Source organism: Polistes canadensis, unplaced genomic scaffold (genome assembly GCF_001313835.1).
Source record: "Polistes canadensis isolate GaletaPanama2010 unplaced genomic scaffold, ASM131383v1 scaffold_182, whole genome shotgun sequence".
Lineage (NCBI taxonomy): Eukaryota > Metazoa > Arthropoda > Insecta > Hymenoptera > Vespidae > Polistes > Polistes canadensis.
Genome location: NW_014569729.1, coordinates 217,634 through 244,666, shown reverse-complemented (window position 1 = coordinate 244,666; position 27,033 = coordinate 217,634). Strand labels below are relative to the sequence as shown.

General features: G+C 29.0%; 5 protein-coding genes across 11 annotated transcripts; 3 read left to right on the top strand and 2 right to left on the bottom strand.

Annotated features, from left to right (window-relative positions):
- The first annotated feature begins 197 nt into the window (after window positions 1–197).
- LOC106789427 lies at window positions 198–3,242 on the top strand. 3 transcript variants are annotated; one of them, XM_014753612.1, is made up of 7 exons: window positions 212–309; window positions 374–523; window positions 868–899; window positions 986–1,102; window positions 1,188–1,374; window positions 1,458–1,814; window positions 1,888–3,242. In XM_014753612.1, exons 4-7 carry the CDS (start codon window positions 1,065–1,067, stop codon window positions 2,329–2,331), a joined length of 1,026 nt encoding a protein of 341 aa, XP_014609098.1. In that variant the 5' UTR covers window positions 212–309; window positions 374–523; window positions 868–899; window positions 986–1,064; the 3' UTR covers window positions 2,332–3,242. The 3 variants fall into 3 exon arrangements, with proteins under 3 accessions (XP_014609095.1, XP_014609097.1, XP_014609098.1); XM_014753609.1 differs by lacking the exon at window positions 374–523 and having other exon boundaries at window positions 198–309; XM_014753611.1 differs by having other exon boundaries at window positions 210–523.
- Window positions 3,243–3,958: 716 nt separating this feature from the next.
- On the top strand, window positions 3,959–4,835 carry LOC106789420 (U6 snRNA-associated Sm-like protein LSm7). Its single transcript, XM_014753599.1, has 3 exons — window positions 3,959–4,052; window positions 4,223–4,406; window positions 4,514–4,835. Exons 1-3 carry the CDS (start codon window positions 4,044–4,046, stop codon window positions 4,651–4,653), a joined length of 333 nt encoding a protein of 110 aa, XP_014609085.1. The 5' UTR covers window positions 3,959–4,043; the 3' UTR covers window positions 4,654–4,835.
- A 79-nt stretch (window positions 4,836–4,914) lies between these two features.
- Window positions 4,915–7,646, bottom strand: LOC106789421. The gene is made up of 10 exons (XM_014753600.1): window positions 7,561–7,646; window positions 7,346–7,480; window positions 7,139–7,243; window positions 6,723–6,866; window positions 6,470–6,652; window positions 6,255–6,393; window positions 6,066–6,187; window positions 5,751–5,980; window positions 5,505–5,675; window positions 4,915–5,420 (listed from the first exon to the last, which is right to left on the bottom strand). The coding sequence occupies exons 1-10, from the start codon at window positions 7,625–7,627 to the stop codon at window positions 5,142–5,144; spliced, it is 1,575 nt and encodes a 524-aa protein (XP_014609086.1). The 5' UTR covers window positions 7,628–7,646; the 3' UTR covers window positions 4,915–5,141.
- Window positions 7,647–9,496: 1,850 nt separating this feature from the next.
- Window positions 9,497–12,442, top strand: LOC106789419 (sarcoplasmic calcium-binding protein 1). 2 transcript variants are annotated; one of them, XM_014753596.1, is made up of 5 exons: window positions 9,497–10,198; window positions 11,289–11,455; window positions 11,824–11,953; window positions 12,056–12,159; window positions 12,274–12,442. In XM_014753596.1, exons 1-5 carry the CDS (start codon window positions 10,147–10,149, stop codon window positions 12,400–12,402), a joined length of 582 nt encoding a protein of 193 aa, XP_014609082.1. In that variant the 5' UTR covers window positions 9,497–10,146; the 3' UTR covers window positions 12,403–12,442. The 2 variants fall into 2 exon arrangements, with proteins under 2 accessions (XP_014609082.1, XP_014609083.1); XM_014753597.1 differs by having other exon boundaries at window positions 9,505–10,170.
- Window positions 12,443–15,579: 3,137 nt separating this feature from the next.
- On the bottom strand, window positions 15,580–26,384 carry LOC106789411 (Niemann-Pick C1 protein). Of its 4 annotated transcripts, none has more exons than XM_014753586.1 (20): window positions 25,879–26,382; window positions 23,979–24,333; window positions 23,608–23,900; window positions 23,313–23,505; window positions 21,954–22,085; window positions 21,165–21,284; window positions 20,874–21,091; window positions 20,461–20,762; window positions 20,173–20,370; window positions 19,899–20,097; window positions 19,519–19,816; window positions 19,310–19,437; window positions 18,978–19,235; window positions 18,735–18,898; window positions 18,556–18,668; window positions 17,878–18,467; window positions 17,586–17,774; window positions 17,403–17,490; window positions 17,058–17,149; window positions 15,580–15,784 (listed from the first exon to the last, which is right to left on the bottom strand). In XM_014753586.1, exons 1-20 carry the CDS (start codon window positions 26,014–26,016, stop codon window positions 15,779–15,781), a joined length of 4,074 nt encoding a protein of 1,357 aa, XP_014609072.1. In that variant the 5' UTR covers window positions 26,017–26,382; the 3' UTR covers window positions 15,580–15,778. The 4 variants fall into 4 exon arrangements, with proteins under 4 accessions (XP_014609072.1, XP_014609069.1, XP_014609073.1 ...); XM_014753584.1 differs by having other exon boundaries at window positions 15,634–15,784; window positions 16,983–17,149; window positions 25,879–26,383; XM_014753583.1 differs by lacking the exon at window positions 17,058–17,149 and having other exon boundaries at window positions 15,590–15,784.
- Window positions 26,385–27,033: the final 649 nt, after the last annotated feature.

The window sequence follows — 27,033 nt, the reverse complement described above, 5'->3', positions numbered from 1 at the left end:
TTTAATTTTTTTTAAATTAATTAACAAGCTTCATTGTTTTATTTAAATAGTAAAGTGTTTGTAGAAGTAAAATATCGTATACATTAATTACTGGAATATATTCCGCAATTATACAATATGTATATATATATCTGTAATGAAAAGGATAGTGATATATATACATATATACATATATATATACAGTGTACAGGAATACATTGAAACGCGACGGCGTGCAGTATGTGTGTTAGAATTATGGTGCAAGCTGCAGGCCGCGTGTTTGGTGTGGTTGTGCCGAGCGTACTCCTGACACTACTGTTCGTTGATCAAGTAAGAACAGCGCAGTGTTCCATAATGATGCAGCCAAAACATATAACTCTGTTACATGATATAGATTTGTAGGAACTTAGTGCATATCCTCTCTCACCCACGACGTCTCCTCTCGTTATCGTATTCCCTTCGACTTGACGTCGATCAATACGTCGGTTTCACGCACAGTTCTGCTAGACAATGAACTCTTACTCGATGTACTTTTCATTCATACGTAAGTTATCTTTATTACGTTCTAAACGAACGATACCTTCCTTCATTGTCTTCATTCTCTCTTCATTCTATCTTCGCTTGATTCATATAAAAGGAACATCTAAAGAGTTTAAATACCAAAACTCTCGAGATTGTTTATTGCTTCAAATCTTCATCGCAACGAACGGGGCTGAACGTAACGATCAAATTCATTTGCTGTTAACGTGTTTTATATCGATTTAATAATATTCTCTGTTAGATTATTAGATTGTAGTAATGAATCAGATTATAATTTATTTTTATATTTAAATCCAAGAAATATTCTCTTTTAGAAAAATCAATAATTTCTTTATTTTATCTTTCAAGGCCTCTTCTAAACTATGCGATGGGGGGCATGTGTAAGTTATAATGTGAAATATAATATGTTTGCATGATTGATTTAAATATCTAAAATTTCGTAAAAAATAATATATTATTTTTTTAGTTGCTCTCCTCCCAAATATTGCTGCTCTTTCGGCTGTTGTTACGGAGTATTTCCGCAAGTGCACTCTCATTTGTCAGGAATGATTAATTTCCTGATTTGGACTTATTGGTACTTATGGTTAGTAATAAATATTCTTACCTTATATCTTGAAAAATGTAGACAAATTCACTTTTCAATATTATTTCCATATTGTCTCCTTCAGGGCAGCAGTACTTTCAGGTTTAGCTGTAGCAGCTATTTTTGGCTGCTGGCTATGGAAACGACGACGCTCTGCTATTATAGAAGACTGTGGTTCTTCTGACAGAGCGTCTACAGGTCCTTGGTTTCCACCACCGCATTATAGTCGTTGCAGTTCTTTTGTGCAAGCGTTACCACCTCCTTACAATGAAGTATGTTAATGTTTTGTTTTTCTTAAGATATAATTATTTCTTTAATATCATTAGATTACCAATATTTTTTAATCATCGCTTAGGTTACCGCAAAGCCAGATTTGTATCCACTAGTTATCGGTTATGATGAGAGTAATGGAAAGGGAACATCAGGATTTGTAATGCGGTATTTTAGATCGTTATCCCATGCGAGCACATTGGATTCCTTGAGTTCAAGTTTTATGTGCAATGTTGTGAATGAAGCTAACACCATTATTCCACCACCGTACTCCTGTAACAATAGTGCAGATGAATTGTCAGCGGTTGAATGTGGAAGAGAAGAAAATGGAGATGTTGTATCAGTTGTTTCGTTGGCTAATCATAGAACAACATCAGACATATCGAGTTTAGCAGCTCAATCACCATGTTCACCGCCAAGGGCTACCAGTCCTACAATAGAGGTAATTATAATTGAATATTTGTTATAAGTTAAACTTATTACTATGAATAAAATTGTATATTGAATTGTTGCAGCTACGTGAGTTGCTAGACAAAATTCAACAACTACCACAATTACCTAGCGGCCATAGCACACTTTTGCCTTCTCAAAACCAGCCTCAACTTCTTCATACAAATGTAAATGGTACTGTACAACAACGGCCTTTAAGTCCAAACGATGTTGGATCATATAGAACAAGAAGAATGCGTGGAAAAATGTATATGCCATTAGGACTGCCAAATACAAGAAATAAAACTAAGCGGTGGCTATCACGATCAGCGCCTACAACACCATCCGGTACAATACCAATGTCCTTTTTACCAGGACAAAGCAGACGGCCATCTGAAACGGATAATAACAATCAACAAGTAGTTCCTTTGCTATCGGAGCAGGATGAAACAGAAAATAATAATGGCGAACAATTAACCAGTGGTATTCCACTACTTTCTGAACAAGAAGAGAACCGTCAAGCTACATGACGATATTTTTGATTAATCTGAAACAAAAAAAATAAAAGAAAGAAAGAAAGAAAAAAGATATTCATAATTAACGTTCAATCATCCACGCCCCAAAAACATTTAATTACATATTTTTCGATGTGGCTGGAATGAAGAAAAAAAAAAGATAAGAAAAGAAAAAGAAAAAGGAATAATAAAATAAGGTTGTTACATAATGTTATGCAGGAAATTATTTTAGTACTCGTAACATTAATCTATTATAGGCTTCATTAACAGGATATTATCTCTTTACATCATACCAGAGCAAATAATAGTAATGCAATTTTATCATTGCCGACAGATGTATTTAAAGAAATTCTCTTTGTTTTCTCAACAAACCGCTCCTCATATAGCAAAGTTATACGATTTCAGAACTATGCAATCTAATGTATATGTCTCATAATGGGTAGATTTTTGAAATAGTCAATATATTTACTAAGTAAAAAACGTTTTTTTGCCAATATACAATCGATACATCGAAACTTGTTTTTTAATAAGGGAAAAAAAAAAGAAAAAACAAGGAAGTTAAGATATAAGATAAAAATTTGTTTCCAGGCTTAAAATTCCTTGGCGATGCTTGTAATATTGTTTAGTTGTAGCAATACAATAATAATGTCCATCCATGCAGCCAGCCAGAGAAAATAATTAATGATTCAGGACAATATAATAATTAAGGTTGAAGAACTAGCAGGTAGAAGAAGAAGAAAAAGAAGAAAGCAATGAATAATTATCATATTCAAAAAGTCAACGTACAATGTTAATTCCGTCAGCGATAGAGAGTGAGATTACTCTTAATACTATCAGCGACTACTAGCAAGCACAAGGTCATATAATGTACAGATTGTACACTTTTATTTAAAATAATGTCTAATGTATGCAAAGAAAGAAAGGAAGGAAGAAAGAAAGAACGAAAGAAAGAACGAAAGAAAGAAAGAAAAAGAAAAAAAAGAAACCAGAGTGATTGATAAAACACTGAAGAGTAGAAAAGTGTTTTTTCCATATTGTGCCATGTGCAAATTGAAAATGTTATCATAGATTGTAATGAACATTCGTTAAAAAGCAATTATTATAAAGTACTCAGATCTATCCCAACAACAAAAACAACAATACACACTTTTATCATATTGCATCATTCACATACACATCATGTATTAACATGTATTTTTTTATAATGTCAAATATGAATAAATCCAAGCTTTTATGAAATTGTTTTCATTATATTAAATATACACTAATTCATATAGATATTATATTGATAGCATAAGCAACAATCATTTGAAAATAAATTCAATGATCTCTCTCACACAATGTTCTTAGAAAAAAATAAAATATTTTATTTAAATATTGGAGGTAAGAATTAAATTAAATACTTAAACTTTTAAACGATGCATTATTTTATCTAAAACAATTCATTACCTTGAAATGCAGACGATATTTATTTAATTATCAATAATTAAAATAATATAATAAAATTAGCTGCCCTTACGATTTGTTACCGCCATGAAACGAATTCTAAAATAATATTTGAAATTTCAATGCAATTAATCGAAAGTTCGATAGATTTCTATTTCGATAATCGAATTTGCGATTAACCAATCAGAGAGCTTTTAGTATATCGCTGTCACTCGGTTGATTCTAGGCGGTAAAGAATTAATTTCTACGTTTTAACGTGTGTGTTATAATTTATCGCAAAAATGTCGAGTGTAAGTACTTAATAATATATAATTATTAATAAATTTATATGATAGAATTATCTTTATTTGTAATGTATTTTTACTATCTTTCTTTAGACTACTAAACAAGTAAAATAATAAGATAACATAACCTTCTATTATCTGATATTTTCAATATATATTTTTTGTTTGATTTTTAGCAACAAAACGCTCATGGGGATCATAAGGAAAAGAAAAGGAAAGAAAGTATTCTTGATCTGTCAAAATATTTAGAAAAGAATATCAGAGTCAAATTTGCCGGGGGTAGAGAAGCTGCAGGTATTTTAAAAGGTTATGATCCACTTTTGAATTTAGTACTTGATAATACTACTGAATATCTTAGGGGTGAGTACAATATTATTAATTATTCAATTATGCTCAATATTTCTTCTTAATTTAATTAATACTTTTAATGAGTTAGGAAATAATATATTTGTTAATTCATTTAACAGATCCTGATGATCCTTACAAATTAAACCAAGATACACGTATGTTGGGATTAACAGTCTGCAGAGGAACTTCAGTCGTACTTATTTGTCCTGTCGATGGCATGGAATCAATACAAAATCCATTTATACAACAGGAAGGTTGAAAGATTAGTTAATAATAATTTAAATATAAATCAATTTATATAATTTCCTAAAGATATATTCTACTATTGAAACTACAATTACATTTAATATAGATTTGGTAAGAAAAGAAATATTCTTTGTTTCTTCTTTTATTGTCTACATAAAATTATTTTATGCAAAAAATATAAAAATAATAACAATTCTTATTAGAGTATATCATTCGTAGTTTCCCTTTTAAATAAATAACAGTCTTATGTTTATATTATATCTAGTTTAGCAAAATTATATTAAACGAAAACTTTCCAAAATATGTCAAACGATACGATATGTATTATTATATACAGGATGTCTGAGATTTTTTCTAACAATCGATGTCATAACTTTTGAATGAAGCCTATGAATTAACTTTTTCAATGGTCTATGATTATATAACATTTTTTTTTTTATTTTCGTACGCTAACACCGTTTGCCTGGAAAAACCTCAAATATCCTGTATACTCGAATACGTTTAATCTTGTCCAAATTCATTTCTTAACCATGGATATTCTTTTGGACATTCAAAACATGTATATAAATCTCTGTAAGACTTCAATATTTTACTAGGAAGGGAACAAGTCGTAGGTACATCGCATGCAATTTCAAATTTTTCAAATTGACGCTCATTGCATTGCCATGACTCAAATTTATGAAGTTGATCTAGAGGTGTCGGGGAACGCATCCATTTTATAACTTGGTGACTCGTTACGAAATACACATCGGGTAGTCGAAGTACATCTTCCAAAAATTTCTAAATATGTATATAATAATATTGATAAGGATATATTGTAATTAACATTTGAAAACATGCTATTAAACTTAAGAAATATCTTACATTAAATGCATGATAATATGTTGAAGTTTGGAACCACGACGTATGAAAATGAAGACCCATAGGAGCACGATTGCTATGATAATGTCTCTTGAAATTAAACATTAACATTTCGTAAACTTCATTAAGTGATAAATTAGATGGACAGGAATTCATGGTTGCGCAAGTGTATTCCTAAAGCAATGTGTATAAATATAAATTTGGAATTAGCGAAAGTTAAACATTTTTCTATTTATGAAGATTACTTACACCTGCTACAAATTGGTTTAATGGAAGTTCCCATATACCAGGATAAACACGCGTGGGACAAAACTGATCCGATTGTACGCACGCGTGCGATATTTTGTAATCGAGAGTATAAGGCCATAATGGCGTATCTAAAAATGGAACAATTATGGATGAATCGTATACGAATCCGAATTCCAACATCATTAAAAATTGACGGTTCCATCCCACTTGTAAAAAAGGTGCTCGTAATCCTGAAATAAATTCCAAATATGTCAATGGGAATTTAACTTTCACTTTCTATGTATAGAAATACATAGAAAATATATGAGGACAGACCTTTAATATCCTCTATCCTTACAGCAGCATATTTGTTAATAATATTTGCTACTCCAACCATTTCATCAAACCAATCTTCGACTGTTGCATTTCGTGACCACCATTCTTCTGGTCCACGATGACTAAAAAATATCAAATCTAATAACAAAATCTAAAAAATATTATTTTTCTAAAACAACCCCTACGTACGTAATGGAATGTACTGCAATTTCATGACCTTTATTCCACAAATATTGTACATCTCTGTAATTAGTAAATTGATGACTAACATAAAATGTTCCACGAATGGAACAACCATTTGGATTCCTTTTATCGTTCGAAAATATCTCTGGGGAACGATTAATTATAAATAAGTTATTAATATTAAAACATAATTATATATATAAACGTGTAATCAAACTTACTTGCAAAGAGATCAAAATTCTCAGCATTGATAGCATCACTGAAAGTAATTGTAATCATTTGTGGAATAACGGAAGTTGATAAATTTCCTGGCACGCGTGTACCATCTTTTGAGCACCAACAATCTGGTAATTGACATTTGGTTTCATTACATGCAGGAGCAGCTCTTGGATCATTTCGCATATCTGTTTAAAATCAATATAATGAATGTTATGCAATTTTTATTTATTTATAATCATAATTATTTGAACTCACCGCACCAACTTTCGTCAGATCCATCAGGACAATCGATACTTCCGTCACAAAAGTACAAAGCCGGAATACACGTCCCATCACCGCAAGCTAAACTTTTCTCATCGCATTTGCCATTTTCTAGCAAAGGTTTTGGCGATTGCGGCTCTGTAATATACTTTTTAAATATCAATAAATATATTCGATAAAAATTTTTACATTAAAATTATACAATATTATTTAAAAAATAAAATTAAAAAATGAATCGAATACACACAGTGATATGCAGCAAACGATTAACTTTCTCGTAAACGGGATTATAAATATCGTTGATTAATAGTCCATAACGATAAACGATCAAGAACACGATTTAAATAGAAAGTGTACTAATGGAATATGTTAATATTTTCTAAATAATTAAAATGTATAATTAAAATTACCTATTGTTACATCGCAATTATCAACGTTCACTTTGTAATCGCATATTTGTCTCGTCACATCAAAAAGTAATCCCTGAGAGCATTTGAATTCGAACACTTCGTTGTCTGCAAATAAATTTAATTAAAAATCAATATATAAACAATTGTTAATTATAGAATATATATAAAGAAAAAAAAAAAAAGAAAAATTCTATTCAATGAAATTACCTAAACACAAATAATATTTCGCACATTCGGAGGGAGACCAAACGTTGTAAGCAGGTGTGTTAGGATTTCGATAAAACTTGTTGTCATCGATGCAAGGTGCATTTCTTATTTTTTCCGTTGCCTTTACCGCGATAGCTGAAAAATAAAATAAAATATATTTATATATATATAATATATATCACAAGTCAGAGAAATTCGCAACAAATGTAACTAACTTTCACTTAATGTATAAAAACATAAATAACATTTTCCTTCATTAGATTTCGAAAATTCGCTTAACATTAAAACTACGATCCTTAAACCGAACATTGTACATAATTAAAACTACAAAAATTAATAACAAACTTGTTTAAATTTAATTGATCGTTCTGATTGATATTTTAGTAGTTGTAATGTTAAAAGAATACGCAACTTTGATCTCTGTTTATTGAATTGATCACTCCGGTAGTGGGTTAACGTGTCAATGGACTTTTGCCCGCGGCAAGGAACGCACCAAGCATCGTAGATCTGTCTTCGATCGTCAATTTTAGATCGTAGAAGAACTACCTTTAGATTTATAGTTACCACTGTTCTAATTAGTTTTATTTTATTATCTTAATAGATCTCTTCTTCCATGGCAAGAATCTATGCGGAAATCACTTTCCAAATGATGCAATTCATTCTCTTTATATGTTAATTATTACACAAATTGTTAGTTATTGTATCATAGTATATAAGAAATCGTTTATATGATCAAATCAATTCGAATAAATATCGAAAGATGATCGGTAGATATAAAAATCGGATTAATTAGATCGATTAAAAAAGTGGTTCCTCTTCTTCTTTTTTCTTTTTTTTAATCGGTCAATGACACGACACCAATACGAAAGTATATGTGTGTATTTAACTCACCGGAAAAGCAAAGGAGACTAACGATCAACGAATGAAACCACGATCTCATGCCGATCATCACTCGACTTACAACGATCTTCCTACGAGAGCTCGCACTTTCGAACTAACACCTCTCACTACGGTGATGCCTTATATGACGATTATTCTGTGCCTTACTCTCTTGCTTACACTGAAATAATATTCCTTTTTTATATGTGTTATATTTTTTTTTTATATATATATTTTTATATCGTGACAACAACAAAAGGTTCTCGCCTGTTTATGAATTTTAGATCGCTATTGAAAAATTCGTAACGATTTTAAAAATATATTTCTTTTATTAAATATATTCGAGTATATTTTAATTTTTTAATTTTCTTTGTTTTTTTTTTCTTTTCTTTTAAATCAGCGAGAACCTATAATACAAAATTGTGAAATAAATTTAAATCGATACAGGAATTTATATTATGTAATATTAAATATAGTTTTCTATTGACATTTGTATTTTTTTTTTTCTCGTAAGATTGATTGAATGATCAAATATATTACAAGACAGAAATAATGACATAATGATGAATTTTGATTAATGTTATTGGCTTAGGATAGTTCCTTTAATTAAGTCAGATAAACATAAAGTAAAACGCATTGGTAAATATTATGAAAGCTTTTTGAATTTTCCTATTTTCTATTTCTATTTAAACGCCGGAAATCTCTGTATCTGTTCTAAGAGCCAACTGAAGATGATGCAACCACGCAAAATTGGTATTTTACAATAAACGTTTTCATCATCGCTTACACCTGACTCTTTTGTTTATCGTTTTTGAATAATACAGAGAATGAATAGATTAAATATCAAGCTCCCGAAGATAAATTTAGCGTCAATAATAATATCTAATAAATAGTTCAATGAAAATAAATGAAATTCCAAACGATTCGAGGGTAGAATAAAAATGAACGAGAGATCTATCGTGACCCACAAAATAAAAATGAAAATCTGAGAAATTAGTTGTATGTAAGTTAAAGAAGAAGAAGAAGAAAAAAAATATATAGTTTATGTGTTATATAAAAAGAAATCTGGGTAAATCGGCAAAGAAGACAAAGTTAAACTACGCGACTGTTGTTTCGAATGCGAGAGCTCCTATCTGTTGAAATTAGAAACAATCAGAAATGAGCTAGACGTGATATTTATTATTTTAAGTTTGCCTCGTGACACCAAATTTTAAATTGCCAAAATATTAAATCGAGTCGTAGAAGAATTTATAACAAATCAATTGTAATTTAACGATCAAACCTTTAGGATATATCTAGGAATAATATACAAAGAATAGTAGTATAATTTCAGTGACAACAGTATCGTTACCACCTGGTTGACTTTTCTGTCATTCCCCACTTGATCTCGTAACAAGTGTAACACCAAAACCACCACCACCACCACAACCATCAACCACCACCACCGCTAATAATGTTCTTCCCTCGAGAAGAAGAGAAATCTAAAGTTAGAATCAACAGTGCCAGACAGTCGACTCGAGTTCAGTGCAAAGAGCACCATCCTCTCTTTTCTCGAGACCGACTTTCTCCGTTGAAGAATTTTCTGTTTTTCTTCTACGTACTTCCACACTTTTTCTGTCTTTTAAGTGAAGACACAAGTGGTCATCGTGAAGGATTTCTTCTAAGAAGAACAGAGTTACTTGAAACCGAAGACAACCGAAGACAATAAATTAAGGAAGAGGAAGAAGAATTTTCAAAATATTAGAAAACCCTTCTTCTTCCCTCCACTTCAAAATTAAAAACAAAAAAATAAAAGGGAAGCAGAAAACATTTGTTAACAAATAGAAGAAGAAGTGTTTGGAAAGAGTAATTCAGTATTTGAGTACTCATACGCGTAATCCTCTCGGATTAAACAATTTTTTTTTTTTTTAATAAGGAGAAGGATGGCTTACAGCTGGGACAATCGCGTTAGTTTTATTGTGAAATTTCTGTATGGTTAGTACACGCCGCTGTTGCCCTTTTCGGAGAGCAGGAGCATGCGTGTGAACAAAGAACCAAAATTTCAGATTATAGTATTTGTGCTTGTAACCACGTGGATATCACGTATAGTCAGCTTTTGCAAGTTTTCTAAATTTTTCATTATTTCTAATTTTTATATATATATATATAGAATTTGTTGCTTAATTTATATAAAATCATTCACCATATGATATAATTTGTTAACTTGCGTTCTTTAAATTATGTTAAACTAACATTTAAATTTCTATTGTATATGATACACACAAAAAAACAACCTGGTGTGGTTTTCTATATCATTTGCATATAATAACAATAAAATAATATATTTATATTTATTATTTAATAAAATTCGGGTATTGTACTTTTTATTTTGTATTATACTAACATCGTTAAATAATAATATTTCCTATCAAATTTGAAAGCTGCTATCTTTGACATTTTTGTGATCGTATTTTAATGTATAAAATTAAAAAAAGAAAAAGAAAAGAAAAGAAATGAAATGAAATGAAACGAAAGTGTACCAAGGCGTCGTATCAATGTCCGCATTTCGTTCATGCCAAATCTAAATCGGTGCTTAACTTTATTTTATGACATAATCGTGAAACCTAGTCCTCGTTATCTTAGTTGAACATGTTCTATTTTTTGTTTGTTTATGAAAGATTAACTTGCAAACGAGATATATTATAGTCGAATAAGTTTCCTTTATTTTTTTAATTTTTCGAATGATTTATTTGTCGGCATCAATTTTCGTCATTTTTATAGATCTATAAATGATCCATAGTTGTAAAAATCAAAAACACGCGACGTCTTGTTACGACTTTAGCTTTGCCAAAATGTACAAATTTTGACTAATTGCCAATGAAATTGGCAAAAATGTTTCTGTTCAAAGAATTGGCACGATTTGATTGATTTTTTGACTAACATGTGTGCTGGCATATGTATAATATTAATTATTAAAATATTTCATACATATTTTAATTTAACTTTGACAAATTTTTACATTGAAATAATACAGTATTCGATGTTTAATCGATTATAAATAACAACGAACAATTCTATTGTTTAGATATCGATAATAATGGAATACTTGAAAAACACGATTTTGAGTGTATAGCATTGAAAATGACTCTGATCGAAGGAAAAGGAGAATTTAATTACAACAGATATCAAGAAAATCTTCACGTAATGCTCTCACTTTGGGAAGAAATTGCAGAATTAGCTGATTTCAACAAGGTAAGAAAAAACACCGATATGTTTTTCTTTTTTTTTAAATTACACAGTTTTGTTTCGTGTTAGATGAAAAATACATTTGTTATGGTTTAATGAAAAAATAAAAAAAGGGGAGGAATTATAGAAAAAATATATATATATATATAGTTGGGTTGAAAAGTTTTGAGCCTAACACACTAAAAAGGTAAAATAATACGAACGAACGTCCCATATAGGAGTTGTTAGCAACGAACCCCATATAAGAGGTCGCAGAAACGAACGATCGACCCATATAAGGGTTGTAGGAACGAACGACCCATATAAGGGGGTCGTATACAATACGATTATAACATATTTTCGTTTGTAATATTTTAATTCTTTTTTTGTTTTAGGACGATATAGTAACAATCGAAGAATTTAAAGAAGCTGTACAAAGGAGTTGCGTTGGTAGAGATTACAGAGATTTTCCACAAGCTATGAAAATGTTTATAGACAGTCATTTCAAGATAGTTGATTTAAATGGTACGGTTTATCTATGTTAACTCGACGTCAAATATATCCTATCTATTTTTAAGACATAACATATTTGTGAAAGTTTAAAACGATGTTATATATTTCTTTCAGACGATGGTGTCATTGCTGCCGACGAATTTCGTTACAATTGCGTTACGAGAATAGCCGTGGACAACGTTGACATTCTCGACGAGGCGTATCAAAATCTTCTCAACGTGAGTTTTTATTCCCTATAATATATTTTGTCAAATAATTATAAATAAAATTAATATTAATGTTTTTCAATAATATAAAAACACAAAAAATCACAAAACGTGTTATTGATACAGGACGACGATAGAAGACGCGGTGGTTTAACTTTGTCACGATATCAAGAATTATACGCACAATTTTTGGGTAATCCTGACGAAAATTGTCCTGCTGTTCATCTATTTGGTCCTTTACACGAATTATGTTAACAAATTCTTGTTGAAGAAGTTTAAAATGAATTATTTTTTCCTCTCTCTCTCTCTCTCTCTTCGTTTATAAAAGACAAACTGATGTACAAGGTATTTAATAATTTTAATTTTTATTTTATTCGTTGCTTTTTATCACTTTAAGAAATAATTTTAAGTATATATATGTATATGTTATATCTATTTAAAAAAAGAAAGTGTATACGTTTGAATTAAGGTGTTAAGAGAAAAAAAAGAAAAAACAAGAAAAGAAATAGAAATAATTACAACATCTCTGATACAAAAACAGGAGAGAATTTATTCTTTTAAAACAGGCGTGTCAACAAGAGACAATTCTCTCTCCGTTTATTAGCTTTGGTACCCTTAACACGCTGTTCATTACGACGGATTTTTTGTTTCCATTTGATGCCCTATCCACCTTTTTTATTTATTTATTTTTTTTTTATTAATTTCACGTTATGTATTTGCAGTAATTGTTGATCTCAAAACCATTAATGATATGCAGTCTGTTTAAAAAGGATATATACATTGTTTTAAGCGAATCCAAATACTATTACTTGTATTTTTTTCGTTTTTCTTTTTCCTCTTCTAATTTTTCTTCTCGTAGATTATCAGCCGACAAACATTTATAATTGGATTTGCAATAATATCTTTCTCGCACATCGATTGTTGTTTAAATACTTTACATAGAATATTGAAATTTACGCATCTAGCAAGATAGTCAACAAGATTTACAAATTTCAAAGACAGTTAATAATATACAGCCGTTGAATTCTTTTCAAGAATCCATTCCGAAAAGTTCCAAAACTTTTCTGCACGTAATATTTATAATATATATACCTTTATTTTATTTTATTTTATTTTATTTTATTTTATATATCCTAGCAATATAGTTTTATTTATTTTGTTTTCCTTTAAACGGTATCGACTAACAATTTTCATTCTATTGAGTTTTTAACAAATAAGTCTCTCTTTCTTTTTATTTATACTGTTCTTCTTCTTCTTTTTGTTTGTTGTTGTCGTTGTTAGTATAAAAGTTAAATTTTCGTATAAAATTTATATACTTAACTTGTTGTGAAAAAACGTTTATAAATTTTTTAAAAGAAAAAAGCATCATCGCAAATACCGCGTAATATATACTCGTGCAAGATTTGGATTAATTATTAAAACTCGGACTATGTTTATCATCATTTACAACCAAACAATACTGTAATAAGTCATTTTTCTACGTTTATCGCAAATAAGCAATATCGATAAAGAGAATAATTAAATTTACTTGCTAAAGAAAAAATATTAATTATAATAATAATAATAACCTTACATATTAATACCAACGATCACATTAATGAAAAATAGTTCACATTATATATTATTATTATTATCATCAATGAAAGCTATTATTATATAGAAGTTTTTAAGAATATCGGATATACTGTTCACAGTAAACAAGATAAACATTGAATAGAAAAAAAATGAAATAACAATAATAATAATAATAATATAATTATTTAAAAGGAAAAAACATATAAATTATATAAACTTAGTCATGGTATTTCTCTTCTTTTTTAACGATTCATTAAATTTTGTTTTACCTAAATTAGGTAAGAACTATATTTAATCGTTTATACCGATATTTATTACAAAAATGAATAACTTGTGATTACTTTTAACATTATATCCGATATATAAAATAATACCCTTACAAATGAAAAATACTACTAACGCGTTCGTTTAAATTAATAATTTTTTCAGTTTGCAAAAGAATTAAATATGTGAGACAGATAATTTCATGCTTAATTATACGGATAGAATTAATTTATTTTAATACAATCGAATAAGAATATATCTAATTGTAAGTATCGAATACTTTCATGCCCCTTTTCTTTTTTTTTCTAAGGAGCATGTTACGGTAATTTCTTTTTTATTTATTCGGAAATCGCATTGTATTATTAATTAGATGTATCATATTTTTCTCTTTCTCTAATTTCAATTACGGACGGCAACATTTGTTTGGACAAAATATAATGTGAACATCATCGATGTTACACACAATTGTTTTCTCCATATTATTTAACACATATATAATTCAGATATTAACGTAATATATATTAAATACGAATTAATTGTATGTATGTATGTATGTAAATATATTTTGAATATAATATAATTGTATGTCAGCAACAATTACTTGTAAATTTAATTAATCAATTAATTAGAAAACAATAATTTTCTTCTCGGTACTTTCTTATAAGATATAAATAATATTAGTATCAAGATAAACGATCTGCCTCACAAATTAATAAGAAATGCAAGTGACTAATAAACTACAATAACGAAAAAAATAATACAAATGCATGTAAATCGCGCGTGTGTATGTGTGAGACCCTTTGAAAACGAAGACTCCACTCTCCACTTCTAGGATATTCCATTTCTAACTGGAATACTTTTTAGAAAATTAGTTTAGTTTTATTTAATTTACTTTCCTTTGCTAACTGAATAATCGTGTCAGTATCAATTAATTTAATTTATCCTAATAGGAATTTCATCCACAAGTTTCTTTTTCAATAAAACTAAAGAATTCATATAAAAAAAAAAATCTTGCGGACAATAAATAATGTAAAGAACAAAAAAAAAAAATATATATATATATATATATATCCTAAACGCGTTTGTTTGAATTTAATTTTCTTATTTTTTTGTTGTTTCTTTTCTTTCTTTCTTTTTTCTGTTTTTAGAAATACAAAAAAATGCCAATAATTAATTGCAATAAATCATCAAATTTCGACGCTACGAATTATCACTGTCGATGTATTTTTAGTTCACGTTGTTTACATTTGCCGCATTTGCATAAAATAAAATAAAAATTGCACGATAAAAGCTAATATGTAAATTAAATAAAAATAAAAAAGAATATACATTTATATATATATATATATATATATAAATCTATACATTTACGTATGTAAATCTAATTTAAATATGAGACATAAGCTAATACATCTCATTCTTTGTTTTAAGAAAGAATAATATCATTTTCTAAATATAAAAATTAATTATTCTTGTTGCCACAATTTGTTAATTATTATTTGTTATTTTGTTTGTTTTTGTTTCAGTCTCTAGACATATAAAAATTGCATTAATTTTTATTGAACAACGATGATTCTTTTTTTTTCTTTTTTCTTTTTTCATGAATGCTAAAACGTCACATGATGATGATTTATCGCATCTATGTCGTTTACACTGGCGTAGGAAGTGGTTGGTTGTTGACAGATATCGTTTTGGAGAAGAGGAGATTTGACGTTGCGACGCGTCTGATTCCTAGAATTATGTTTAGACCTGTTGGCGCAGTGTTGGATTCTCCAGGCCCCTCGGCGTGACATCACGCCTAAAATGATAACATTAAATAGTGGTAAACGATTAAACAACAACGACTACGACGACGACAACGATAAAACCAAAAAACTATAATAATAAGCGTATATTACACTGTGAACACATATAAATATATATATCTAAAATTAATATAAACACAAAAAACACAAAAATAATAACGATTAAAAAAATATCAAATTACCCAACAAAATACCAGCCTATTTAATAAGAAAAAATACTTTTTCTTAATATTTTATTTAGGATATCTCTTTTGTTTATTTTAAATTATCTGCTAACAAATCACAAGAGCTTTACCAATTGAATCTAAACCGTAAATATTTTTATGTTTAAACATGTAACATTAATAAAGAAATATAATTTCAATACATATCAATAATTGAAAGAACATATACAACATCCCATCCCACACTCATCGAGGTGAAAACAATTCTAAATTTACTAAATAAGGATAGTAACAGGTATAAGATGTTGTGATGCTTTTAAAACTCTAATCATTGAATTTTATCAGAAAATCTAATATTTTGTGAAGCAAAACATTGATTTTTTGACATACATATATAAATAACTACAACTGGAATTGTTTGCATATTGCAGTTGTAATAATTTCCTAAATAAAAAAATAGAGAATTGTTAGTTGTAATAACATGAGAAAGGCAACTATATACAGCAGATGATCGGATAACAAAGACGACATTCGTTTAACCAATCATTCACTGTAACTCACAAAGATACTAAATGAAATATATAAATAAGAAATAATACAATTCTCTCGATTTGATTATTCCCTATCTCTATTCTGAATAAAAAGCCCGTTACCCTTACTAAATATATCTATAAGAATTAAAAATTAAAAATTAAATACGAGAGTAGAAGCTAAGAAGAGAAAGAAGGAGAAATCAAATCTTGTTAAAAAATAATAATAAAAAAAAAAGAAAATAGTGCTGTGTTAGTATGAAAGATTGGCGAGAAAAAAGTTTGATAATGTTATAGATAACAACCACAAATACCTTTTAAATACGAGCAATATTAAATATATATATATATACATGTATATATATATAGTGCGTAAGCTAATCATAATTGGTGATAATTATAGTAATCCATCATCCTATGCTTTACTTCTATTTAGAAATAATATTATTTTAAATGATGGTACAAATTTTAGAGAAAAATGTTCATCTCCTACACACCTATCTCTCAAAATCAATCACTCTGAAGGTAGGTGTAGTTGTGGTGGGTGTGGGAGGAGAATTGGGTTTGCTTACGCGATGATTTAAAGAAGTCTCTTGCACACTGTCCAAATTTCCTCGTATTGCTCTCTTGTGATTGGCCAGCTTCTCTTTGTTCATGGGTGAGCCTAAAATGACCAGGAGCTATGATGCTAGCTCATCTTTTCTTTATTTTATATTTTATCTTATGTACTTTCAATGTACATTTATGTTGTTTTAAGAAAAAAGATATTAAATAGTAAATTATGGAATAAAAGTGATACTTATTTTCTTTGGAATAATCGACTCGAACAAAGCTGTTAAACTATACACTGTTATCCTTGTTTATATTAAAATTAAATCTAATTTTTCATATAATTATTTATATTATTATTGTCTTACCAATATAACTAAGTAACACTGGTAAGAATATTAAACCATGCGCAGCACCAAACAGGACTATTCCCAGGTACATTCTAAAGTAAAACACCTGTAAATATATTTTTTTTTAATTATAACTAATGATACACCATATTTAATTTATATATATATCTGTTACATATAATAATATGTTTGATGAAATACCTGGAATATTTGACTCTTAGCAAAGCCAAGAACTATGATACCACCAAATTTGGTAAGCGTTATGCCACTGAATATGGAACTTCCCATATTTGTTAAAGCATCTGCTACTCTATCAATTCGAGTTGTTTTAACAGATACGGAAAATGAATGGACTAAGTGACTACAAAATTCTACAGCTATTCCTACAGCCTGAAAAATGATAAACATTTTATTATTAAATTCAAATATATACTTAATATTATCTCCTATAAAAATTTTATATTTAATTTTAATATTTGTAAAATACTCTTACCATCACAAGATTTACTAGAGATACAGCATTTAATGTAATATGCCACCAATACATTAATCCTCCGATATTGACCACAATCATAGTGATTGTTATCAAAACAACCAAAGAAGAGAAAATATCCAAACCCATAAGTAAAAATGTGACAACAAAAATGGCTAATAAAGAAATCCCAAGACTTTTTAGCGTATCCGGCCACATAGTTAAATACTGCTCGTAAAAAACGTAGAAGATACTGTAGGGAAAAACTTCTACGGTTTTGTTTTCTCCCATAGATGCAAGATGTTCGTTAATCATATTCGTTATATTAGCTGAAACCAATCTAGCTGCTCTCATCGATTCGTAATAATCCGCAGATGATTTCAAAATTGTATGATAAGCCATGAAATACGATGCCCCCACTGTAGATAAACCGGTATTTGAATCAGTAATGTAATTAACACCGTGACCATAAGCAGCATGACCACCCTTGGCACACGATTCGTCTGGATTATCTTCTAAGAAAAATGATATATATCTTTGGAAATCCATTGGTACTGGTCTACCATATGCATTATTAGTTATGTTACATATATTACAATGACTGGACAAATCTGAAATTTGTTATATTAATTAAAAGATACGTTTGATTTAAAAACTATAAATGGAGTAACATAAAAATATATAAAATTATTTCGTTACCAGTATGCGGACAGAATGAATCATTTTTATTGAAGTATTTGCAACAACCAGCTAACTGAGACCAATCTATGTAATCGTCTAACCAAGATGAAGCAGGTTTTGCTATATATGTTCTGTAAAAATAAATTTAATTTAATTTATTTACCTTGTTTATTTAAATTTCGAATGTAATGCATTACCTGTTCGATAGTTTAGATGCAGTAAATATTTGGGTAGATATCGAATCGCTATTACAATATTGACCACCGCAAATTAAATTCTGATGTCGTGTATCGGAGTAGTTTAAACCACCTTTTACAACAAAATACATTGGTAGGCCGATCGACAAATAATTATTTAAGAACTGTTAAAAAATGAAAAAGATTATTTAAAAATGAATAATAATCATTTAACTTCTTAATTAAATATAATATTTGACATACTTTAAAGTATTTCAGTACAAAACTATCCTCAGGCATAGAAAGTTCTTGATCTAGGCCAATTTCGATATGTGGTACGACTGCGATGCTAGTACAAAGCCAACCGAAGAAAATCAACATTACAGATGTGCGTACCCATTTTTTTAACAATAAAGGAACATATCCAACTTTAAATATTTTATATAAAATTCCATCTACAACTTCTTCGCCTGTGTCTTTCTTTGAACCACGAATGAAGCAGCATACGTCGAGTCTGTTGTTCTAAGATAAGAAAATATTTAATGCAATCATAATCCTTAATAATTTCAAAAGTATAATATAAGATAAATGTATACCATTTGTCTAATTGTATCCAAAGCTAATAAGCTAACAAAACACGTGACTTGCAGAATAAAATCTACCAACAATGCCATACCAGCATAAAGAGCGAAAGCTTTAACAGCAGGCATATCAGATAATCCACCTGAAAATAAAATAATACATTGTTGTTTATCATATACATTGTTGTTTTTTAAATACTATAAATAAGATAAATAAAACATACCAAGGAAAAAACAACAGCTTTCAGAAACACTTGTAAGTAACATACTCGGTCCAATTTGACCAAGTATACGACCAATATGTTCTGGAACCGTTTCGTTCGGTCTTCGACTTTCTCTTTGATGTGTTTGTACCATAATAAAGATATTATCGACTCCGACAGCTAGTACAAGGAATGGGATTACTTCGATTATGATAAGCGTTGCTGGAACACCCACAAATCCAAATAAACCGACAGAACAAATAACGGATGCTAAAACTATTATAACACCACCAAGACCGAGTGTAATTTTCGAATCGATCTGAAACAAATCAATGTTTCAAATGTAACATTATATTTTATTTAAAATATTTGAAATTATTTACACCGTATGTAACGCTTACCAAAAGTCGGCTACAAGTTCTAATTTGACCAAGTGAAATTGCAATATATGCAAACATAATAATATAAGATACAAGAATAGTTAATATATCTGATTGAGATTCACGGTTTAATTCGTCTTCGATTGACCTTTCAGAAGTAAATGCTATGTCCATAAAATTTGGTATCTTTGCCGACGCATTTTTCATAAGTTCGATGAAGCTACGATAAATGATATTAAATATAATCAATTATTGCTCGTATTTATTTAATAACCAAAGTATTTTATAATATTACCTTTTCTCCCATTCTAAAGCTGGTAGCAATTTTGTTTTGTTATGATAGTTGTTAACAAGAACAGTAAGAATAATAGCTGTGGCTTTTTCATACGACGCATTGTGTAAGTCTTGTCCAGGTGAAAGGAAACCACCGACAGCGATAGCAGGATCAACTGGTCCTCCAAATTGTGCAAGACATTCTGGATTGTATGGGTTTCTGAAAATACGTTATTGTAAGTTTGACAAATACTTGTATATAAATATTTTCTTTCTAAAGATAATTATTTCAAGCAGATTTATAACTTACTGCGAACACATCACAAAATGATCCAAATAATTGACAGTATAATTGTCTTCAAGAGTCGTAGTATTAAACTTCTCTAAATCGTTTTGCCAATAGCCCCATATACTTTGAATAGCGCATTCTTCTACCGTCGGTTTACCGGTGAAAGCATTTCTTAAAGGTGCAAAACATATGTCGCTTAAAGTGTGATTACTAGGAGTTACAATTTTCTTTATTTTTTCTTGCAGAGTAAAGACGTATTTAAGAACATCTTGGTTAAATACTGGTCCAAATGTTATTGGCCCATTAGATGTATTATGTACGATCTGAAAATTGTATTAAAATTCTCATGAATATGACATGCAACTCAACATGTTAAATTATAGAACAAGAAGTTAAGTTATATCATTTTATGTAATATCTTAATTTTTACTTACATTAGGCAAACCCACAGTACTTATAATAATTTGTTCCGTTCTATAAAATGGTTCAAAGTGTTCATCGAAATATGCTCTTTCAACGCGTGAGCGTGAATGTGGCGACGCCCACAATTCAACTGGATCTGTAGTAACATTCATGTACTTTATTCCATGTCCCAAACTGACGATAAAAATAAATCCCAAAGAAATGATTAACCATGGACGTGATGCACAAACTAGAATAAAAAATATACTTATATTAGTTGTAATGTGATAATCATGTAAAATTATAAATCAAGTTTATTTTACCTGTTCCCCACCAACAGAAAAATTCTTGTAATAATTTGTCGGTGCCTGCACCTAATCTTTCAATAAAAGTAGATTGAGCGTCTTCAAAACCGTTAGGTAATTCATCAGCTGATATAACACCTGTAAAAGGAATGTATAAATTGAAATAGTCGCATAAAGCGATTTTTAGAAAGAAGACCAAATTTATATGCATATAAAATGACAATAACATGTTAAGCATAAACGAAAGCAATATATTATAAATCGTATTTAGAACATCTTTTTAATGTTATCGTTCATTTAGCTATAAGAATATATAAAAGATAATATAACAAAAAATAATCTTAAAATGTTCTAAGTATGAATTATACGATTTACATATAAATATAATAAAAACAGAAAAAATAAATAACGTAGATTTAATTTTTATTATAAAAAATAATATAAAAATGATTTTAAAAAGAAGAAATAAAAAAGAAAAAAAATGTACATGTTTATTCAAGCATTATTATTATTAACGCAATAAATGACATTACTAGCTGAAACATATAAATTATCTTATATAATTGTAACATTTGGTTTGTTGTTTTGGTAATTGAAAAATACTTATCTTATCAGCATCAGCTTAATAGATATGTTATTCGCATTAGAGTTAATTACAATTAATGAAGGGAAAAAATAATCAAGGAAATTACAGACACACACACTAAGCACGAAGCAAAAACAAAAAAGAACACAAATAAATTTGGCGAAAGAATAAAAGAAGCGTATTATTAAGTCAGAAAGAGATTTAGAATTAAGAAAACCTACTGGAACGTTTAGATTGTAGTGGACTGTCTTCCTGATCAGCTGCGAGAGCAATACGAGCCCCATCTCCTGGGTGGTGTAAACCAGCTGCCAGGCGCCTACCAACCTGTCTTCCTACTTCCTCCCCTCGTGCAACTATATATACGCACACACCATACATACACGACCAATCAGAAAGTATTTTCTTCCTAAATTACTTTCATATATTTTTTGTATGTAATATAACATATATATTAATACATTCACACTTATCTCATGTGAAAAATTGTGTTATTATTTTTAAATGCAAAATTCAAGAGAACAATATGAGCCATTCATTTTGAAATTGGCATAAGTTGCATTGTTTTTAAATTAAAATATTTAAAGACATGTATTTTAGCGCATGTACAAATAATCGTGTCATTCATTGTTTAGTACATACGTCAATATATGCAATAACGTGCTTTTTAGTTGACATTATTAAGATGTTTTATGTAATACAAAGCAATTTCTTGAGAATCTCTTAATGTAATCGTTTCATTCCAAAGATAAATGTCAATATTATTGTTATAAAAATTACGAAATATCAAATTAAAAACGTGCAATTCCTTTTGTGCATATCCCTGCCTTCTAATCTTCTTCTAAACATTTCCTAGCTATTTCTGCCAATCTCAAATGTAAATCGTCTTTAATTATTGTTAAAAAGATGACTTATGCTACTTTTAAAATAAACGGCTCATATATATATACTGCATACCATTTCACATACACAGTATTATAGAAAACAAATAAATCCTAATATTATTCAAATTACACTATTAACGTTTTGATATTACCTCCAAATAAACCTAACATAAAATTATTAGAAACATTAAATATATTTGTTATGTAATATATTTTATATAACTTCATAGAAAAAAATAAAAAAAAAATAAAAAAATAATAGATTAAACCACAACCAAAAATAAAGAGTTATTATATAGATTATAAAACAACAGTAAAACACTCCATAATAACCAGAAAATAACCAATAGTATTAATTTAAGAAGTTTCCTTCATAGAACAACGATAAAGATTTGTCTATTACAGTCCTAGAGATGAGTAAATAGAATTTAGTAATAGTTAAATTAAATTAGTCACTAGAAAATCAAACGAATTAATGTGTAAGTGTATATTAAATCAAATCAAAGCAAAATATATATATATATATTATAACAAAATATGGCATAAAAAGAAATTTAAAATGCATAGCATTTCAAGTTCACACTATGTGTAGATTAAAATCAAACTTTGCAATAGTTTTTTCTTTCGATTTTTGCTTGCTTTAATATTTGTTAAAATAAATAGTTAAAATATTATAATAAATTTACTGTCGCTTCTTACCAATCTTTTGTCGATTACTGAAACAGATTTCCAATAGAATGAAAACAGCCGATCCACAAATGAATATTATTATCATAGTAACTTCATATCCATCGTAACCAAAAAGACTGAATGGTCCTGGAGGTTGAGGAAGCGGCTTTGGAACTGGACAACTATCTTCGCAATCGACGCAACTACATGCTGGAGTTTGGGCCTAATAAACACAAATACACAAAGTTAAATAAAATAATATTAGAAGATATTTTAATTATAATAAAGTTAACATGATTTATACTACAACAAATATTTAACTTACATTCAATGGTTTGCTACAAGGGGTGACTTTTGGATCCATTGGTTTGAATGGACCAATAGGATTATCCGTATTGATGTATGTAATTTGGAAAGGAACATAAAGATTATTTGCAGCATCGCCCATATTATGGAACCACTTCTGTGGAGAACATCGACTCGAGCCCCATTCCCCACACATGATATCTAAAGCAAGTTGACCCGTGCTCGGAACTGATACTTTGTTACAAGATTTATAAGTTCCATCTAGATACTTGTTAGATATATATACATCTATTTGATTTACATATTCGGTACCTGGAAATTGCACAAAATAATAGATGTTATAAAAAAACTAAATTTGTTTTCAAATAAATAAAGAAAAAAAATAATTACCCTTATCATCTTTCAATACTTCTGTGACATTTATAAAACTGCTTTGATGAGGGCTACAAGTAAATTCACAGAAATGTTTAGATAAATTATCTAAGCAACTAGGACAACGTTTCAAAAAGTTTGCTGCCAGTTTAACATTCTGCTTTAATGTTTCTAATTGTTTAATATCGCAACAAGTATTAGTTGGTTTGTTTAGATCTGTTATTAAATGCGGACATTGTTCTGCAAGTAATTTTTGTCCTTCATCGTCTAATGGTAGAGCAGGACCAGTATAATGGCAGTTCTTGATATGTGTAGATACATCTTTGTAACATTCCCCATGCCAGATACAATGATCGGTATCTGCGCTGTTTACCTGTTTATAAATATAAATTGATATTAAAAATCATTATATATAAAATATATTCTTATAATAATAAAAACTATGACATTAAATATTATTTCTATTGAAAAATGAACGACAAAACTCTGTAATAACTCAGACACTATATATTAAAAAAATTAAATTATTAATAGAGAGAAAAAGGTCATAAGTACAGCTAATAATATAATCCAAAGTTCTTCAATTACTTCAAGAGTTATTATAGCGATCATCAATTGAGAATGTCTCACGAGTAAAGTATCTTTCATATTAAGCCTTTGGCCAATGATCTCTCACAGGTCGAGGTCAGAACAATACAAGTAACAAAATATAAGATGTTAATATTAATTTAATTTCTTATTAATAAAATAATATTTCTGCACATCTCGTGTTATATTAATTATAAATTTATATTACATCTATAAGAACTAAAAAAAGAAAAAAAAGAGATAGAACGATATTAAAATTAAGTTATCATTTTATGTCATCATTTTCTTTATGCGCATAAAAAAAATTAAAAAGAATATAAGGAATATTTGAAATTGCATGTTATAAAAAGAAGTATAACTTCCCGAATAAAATACTAATGTAAGTCAACTAGATAAGGAACATTCCTTTCTCATTAGTGTCATTTTTACTGGTATATCATTTCTAATTACATATTATCAATACTTAGTCATCATTGGTGTACTATTAAAGAATTCAATTGTGTAGCAAATATTATTAATGTTATATTAGAATGAATAATTAAAGAACATTGGAACATAATACAGGAGAAAAAGATGAAATGTATTTTCTACCAACTATAAACAATTTTCGGGAAGAAAACATATCGCGTCAGAGTTTATTCTGGACGACTACGGACGAACGTTAAAATCTGCCCATTTCGCAATTCATTTTCTTAGACTCATTTTGTTTACTTTGCATAGTCGAAAGATTAAATTCTTCTAATAAAAATGATTACGTATGCATATTAACACCTAAGTATTAAGAAAGAAAAAATAATAAGAAACATAACAAAGAAAAATTAACAAGTAGATAATTAAAAATAACTCTTTTTTTTCTTATATATGAATTAATAAATGGATGTAATCATAATGGAGCAATGACGAAGTTGGATTTATTCGATTGTATTTAATAGGCCACATTAAGCTTTGACCTCGGTTTAATAAAAGTTCCGACGCCTTGCTAGACGTTCCTCTTCTTCTTCTTCTTCTTCTTCTTAAAGGGGACAAGAAGAAGAAGACATGGCATAATTAAATCGAATAAAAGGCTCCTCTTCGCTAACGATCGAAAGTTGTCGATAGGCTTTCTCGGACATCGACTGAGATGACGTCACACTATACGCACACTAGCCGACGAGAACTCTGATTGGGTGTGGTATATACATCGTATACAATACATAAAATGGGTTATCTCACACATATATACATACACATGTAGGCTTCATGACATATATGCATGCATATATATATATATATATTTATACATTTGGTTCGGCCTTAAACGCGACATGAAATAATATTTAGAATTACTTACAACGCACGCAATCCAGGACAAGGATATCAGAATAAAAAAGGTTGATCCAAGTGACATCGTTGAAGACGCCGAAGGCCTGCCTGTCAAACGCCAACTGTGACCTCGAACTTTTTCACAAGAAGTCCGATACATCCACATAATTTTACTTTCTTTTACCAAATTTGTTGATTGTTGTTGTTAGTGGACCTCCCAAAAAAAAACAACTTCACGCTACGCGTCCTTACGCGATGTTTTTCACCCCTTCTTCTTCGTCCTCTTCTGTCGACACTACAATTCTCACGATGTCATACGCGTTGCCATAAGTTTATAACTTATTACTATTTCCACACCGCACGACCGTTTCTCCTCGACTGATACACTCGCGATGATCTCTCCTCTCGAAATTCTCTTTCGATATTAATACTAGTCCAATATTCAACTTGTCATGCCAGTCGAGATTCTTCAATGGAAATATTACTCCCTACTCGTTTCTATGACGCATGAAGTCTGTTCAGACAAGCTTGGTCAACTTCGCACAACTTCGGTTTACTTCGGTAGATACTCATCAGCCATTGGTTGTTACTGGAATGGAAATATACGCGCGATTTTTTGTGAATTTGAAAGCCAAATTATGTTCGATCTGATTATACGACAATCTCTGACTTTAAATTTATGATAATTCTTGATCAAAACAATCCAAATAATTCTGAAAATATCAAAGATTAATATAATGCTTGATATTTTTAATATTATTAGCGTAATTGTGTAAAAATTCTTAGATTATATATACATGTATTAAGGAATAAAATTTGAATATATTATTAAACCTTATGTAAGTAGATTTTTTTCATCGCGTTTTCATTAATAATCTAATGATTATTAATTATATGACTACGTATTGCTCAGTATTTAAGATTATATAACCTAATAATAGATTATTTCTTGAATATCTCTAGAAGTTTTTATATCTCGGCAATGGTGAACATACAAATTTTTTTGTCCATCCTTCTGTTTTATCTATTTCTGGAACAACAAATATACAATTCTATTAACCAATTAAATTTATATAAACTACTTTTTGCAAATCCAATAAAATAGTTCAATAGCGATTAATTATTATGCTCTCCAAGATATCACGAAGTAGAAAGATGCAATTCAAGATCCATTGCCAATAGA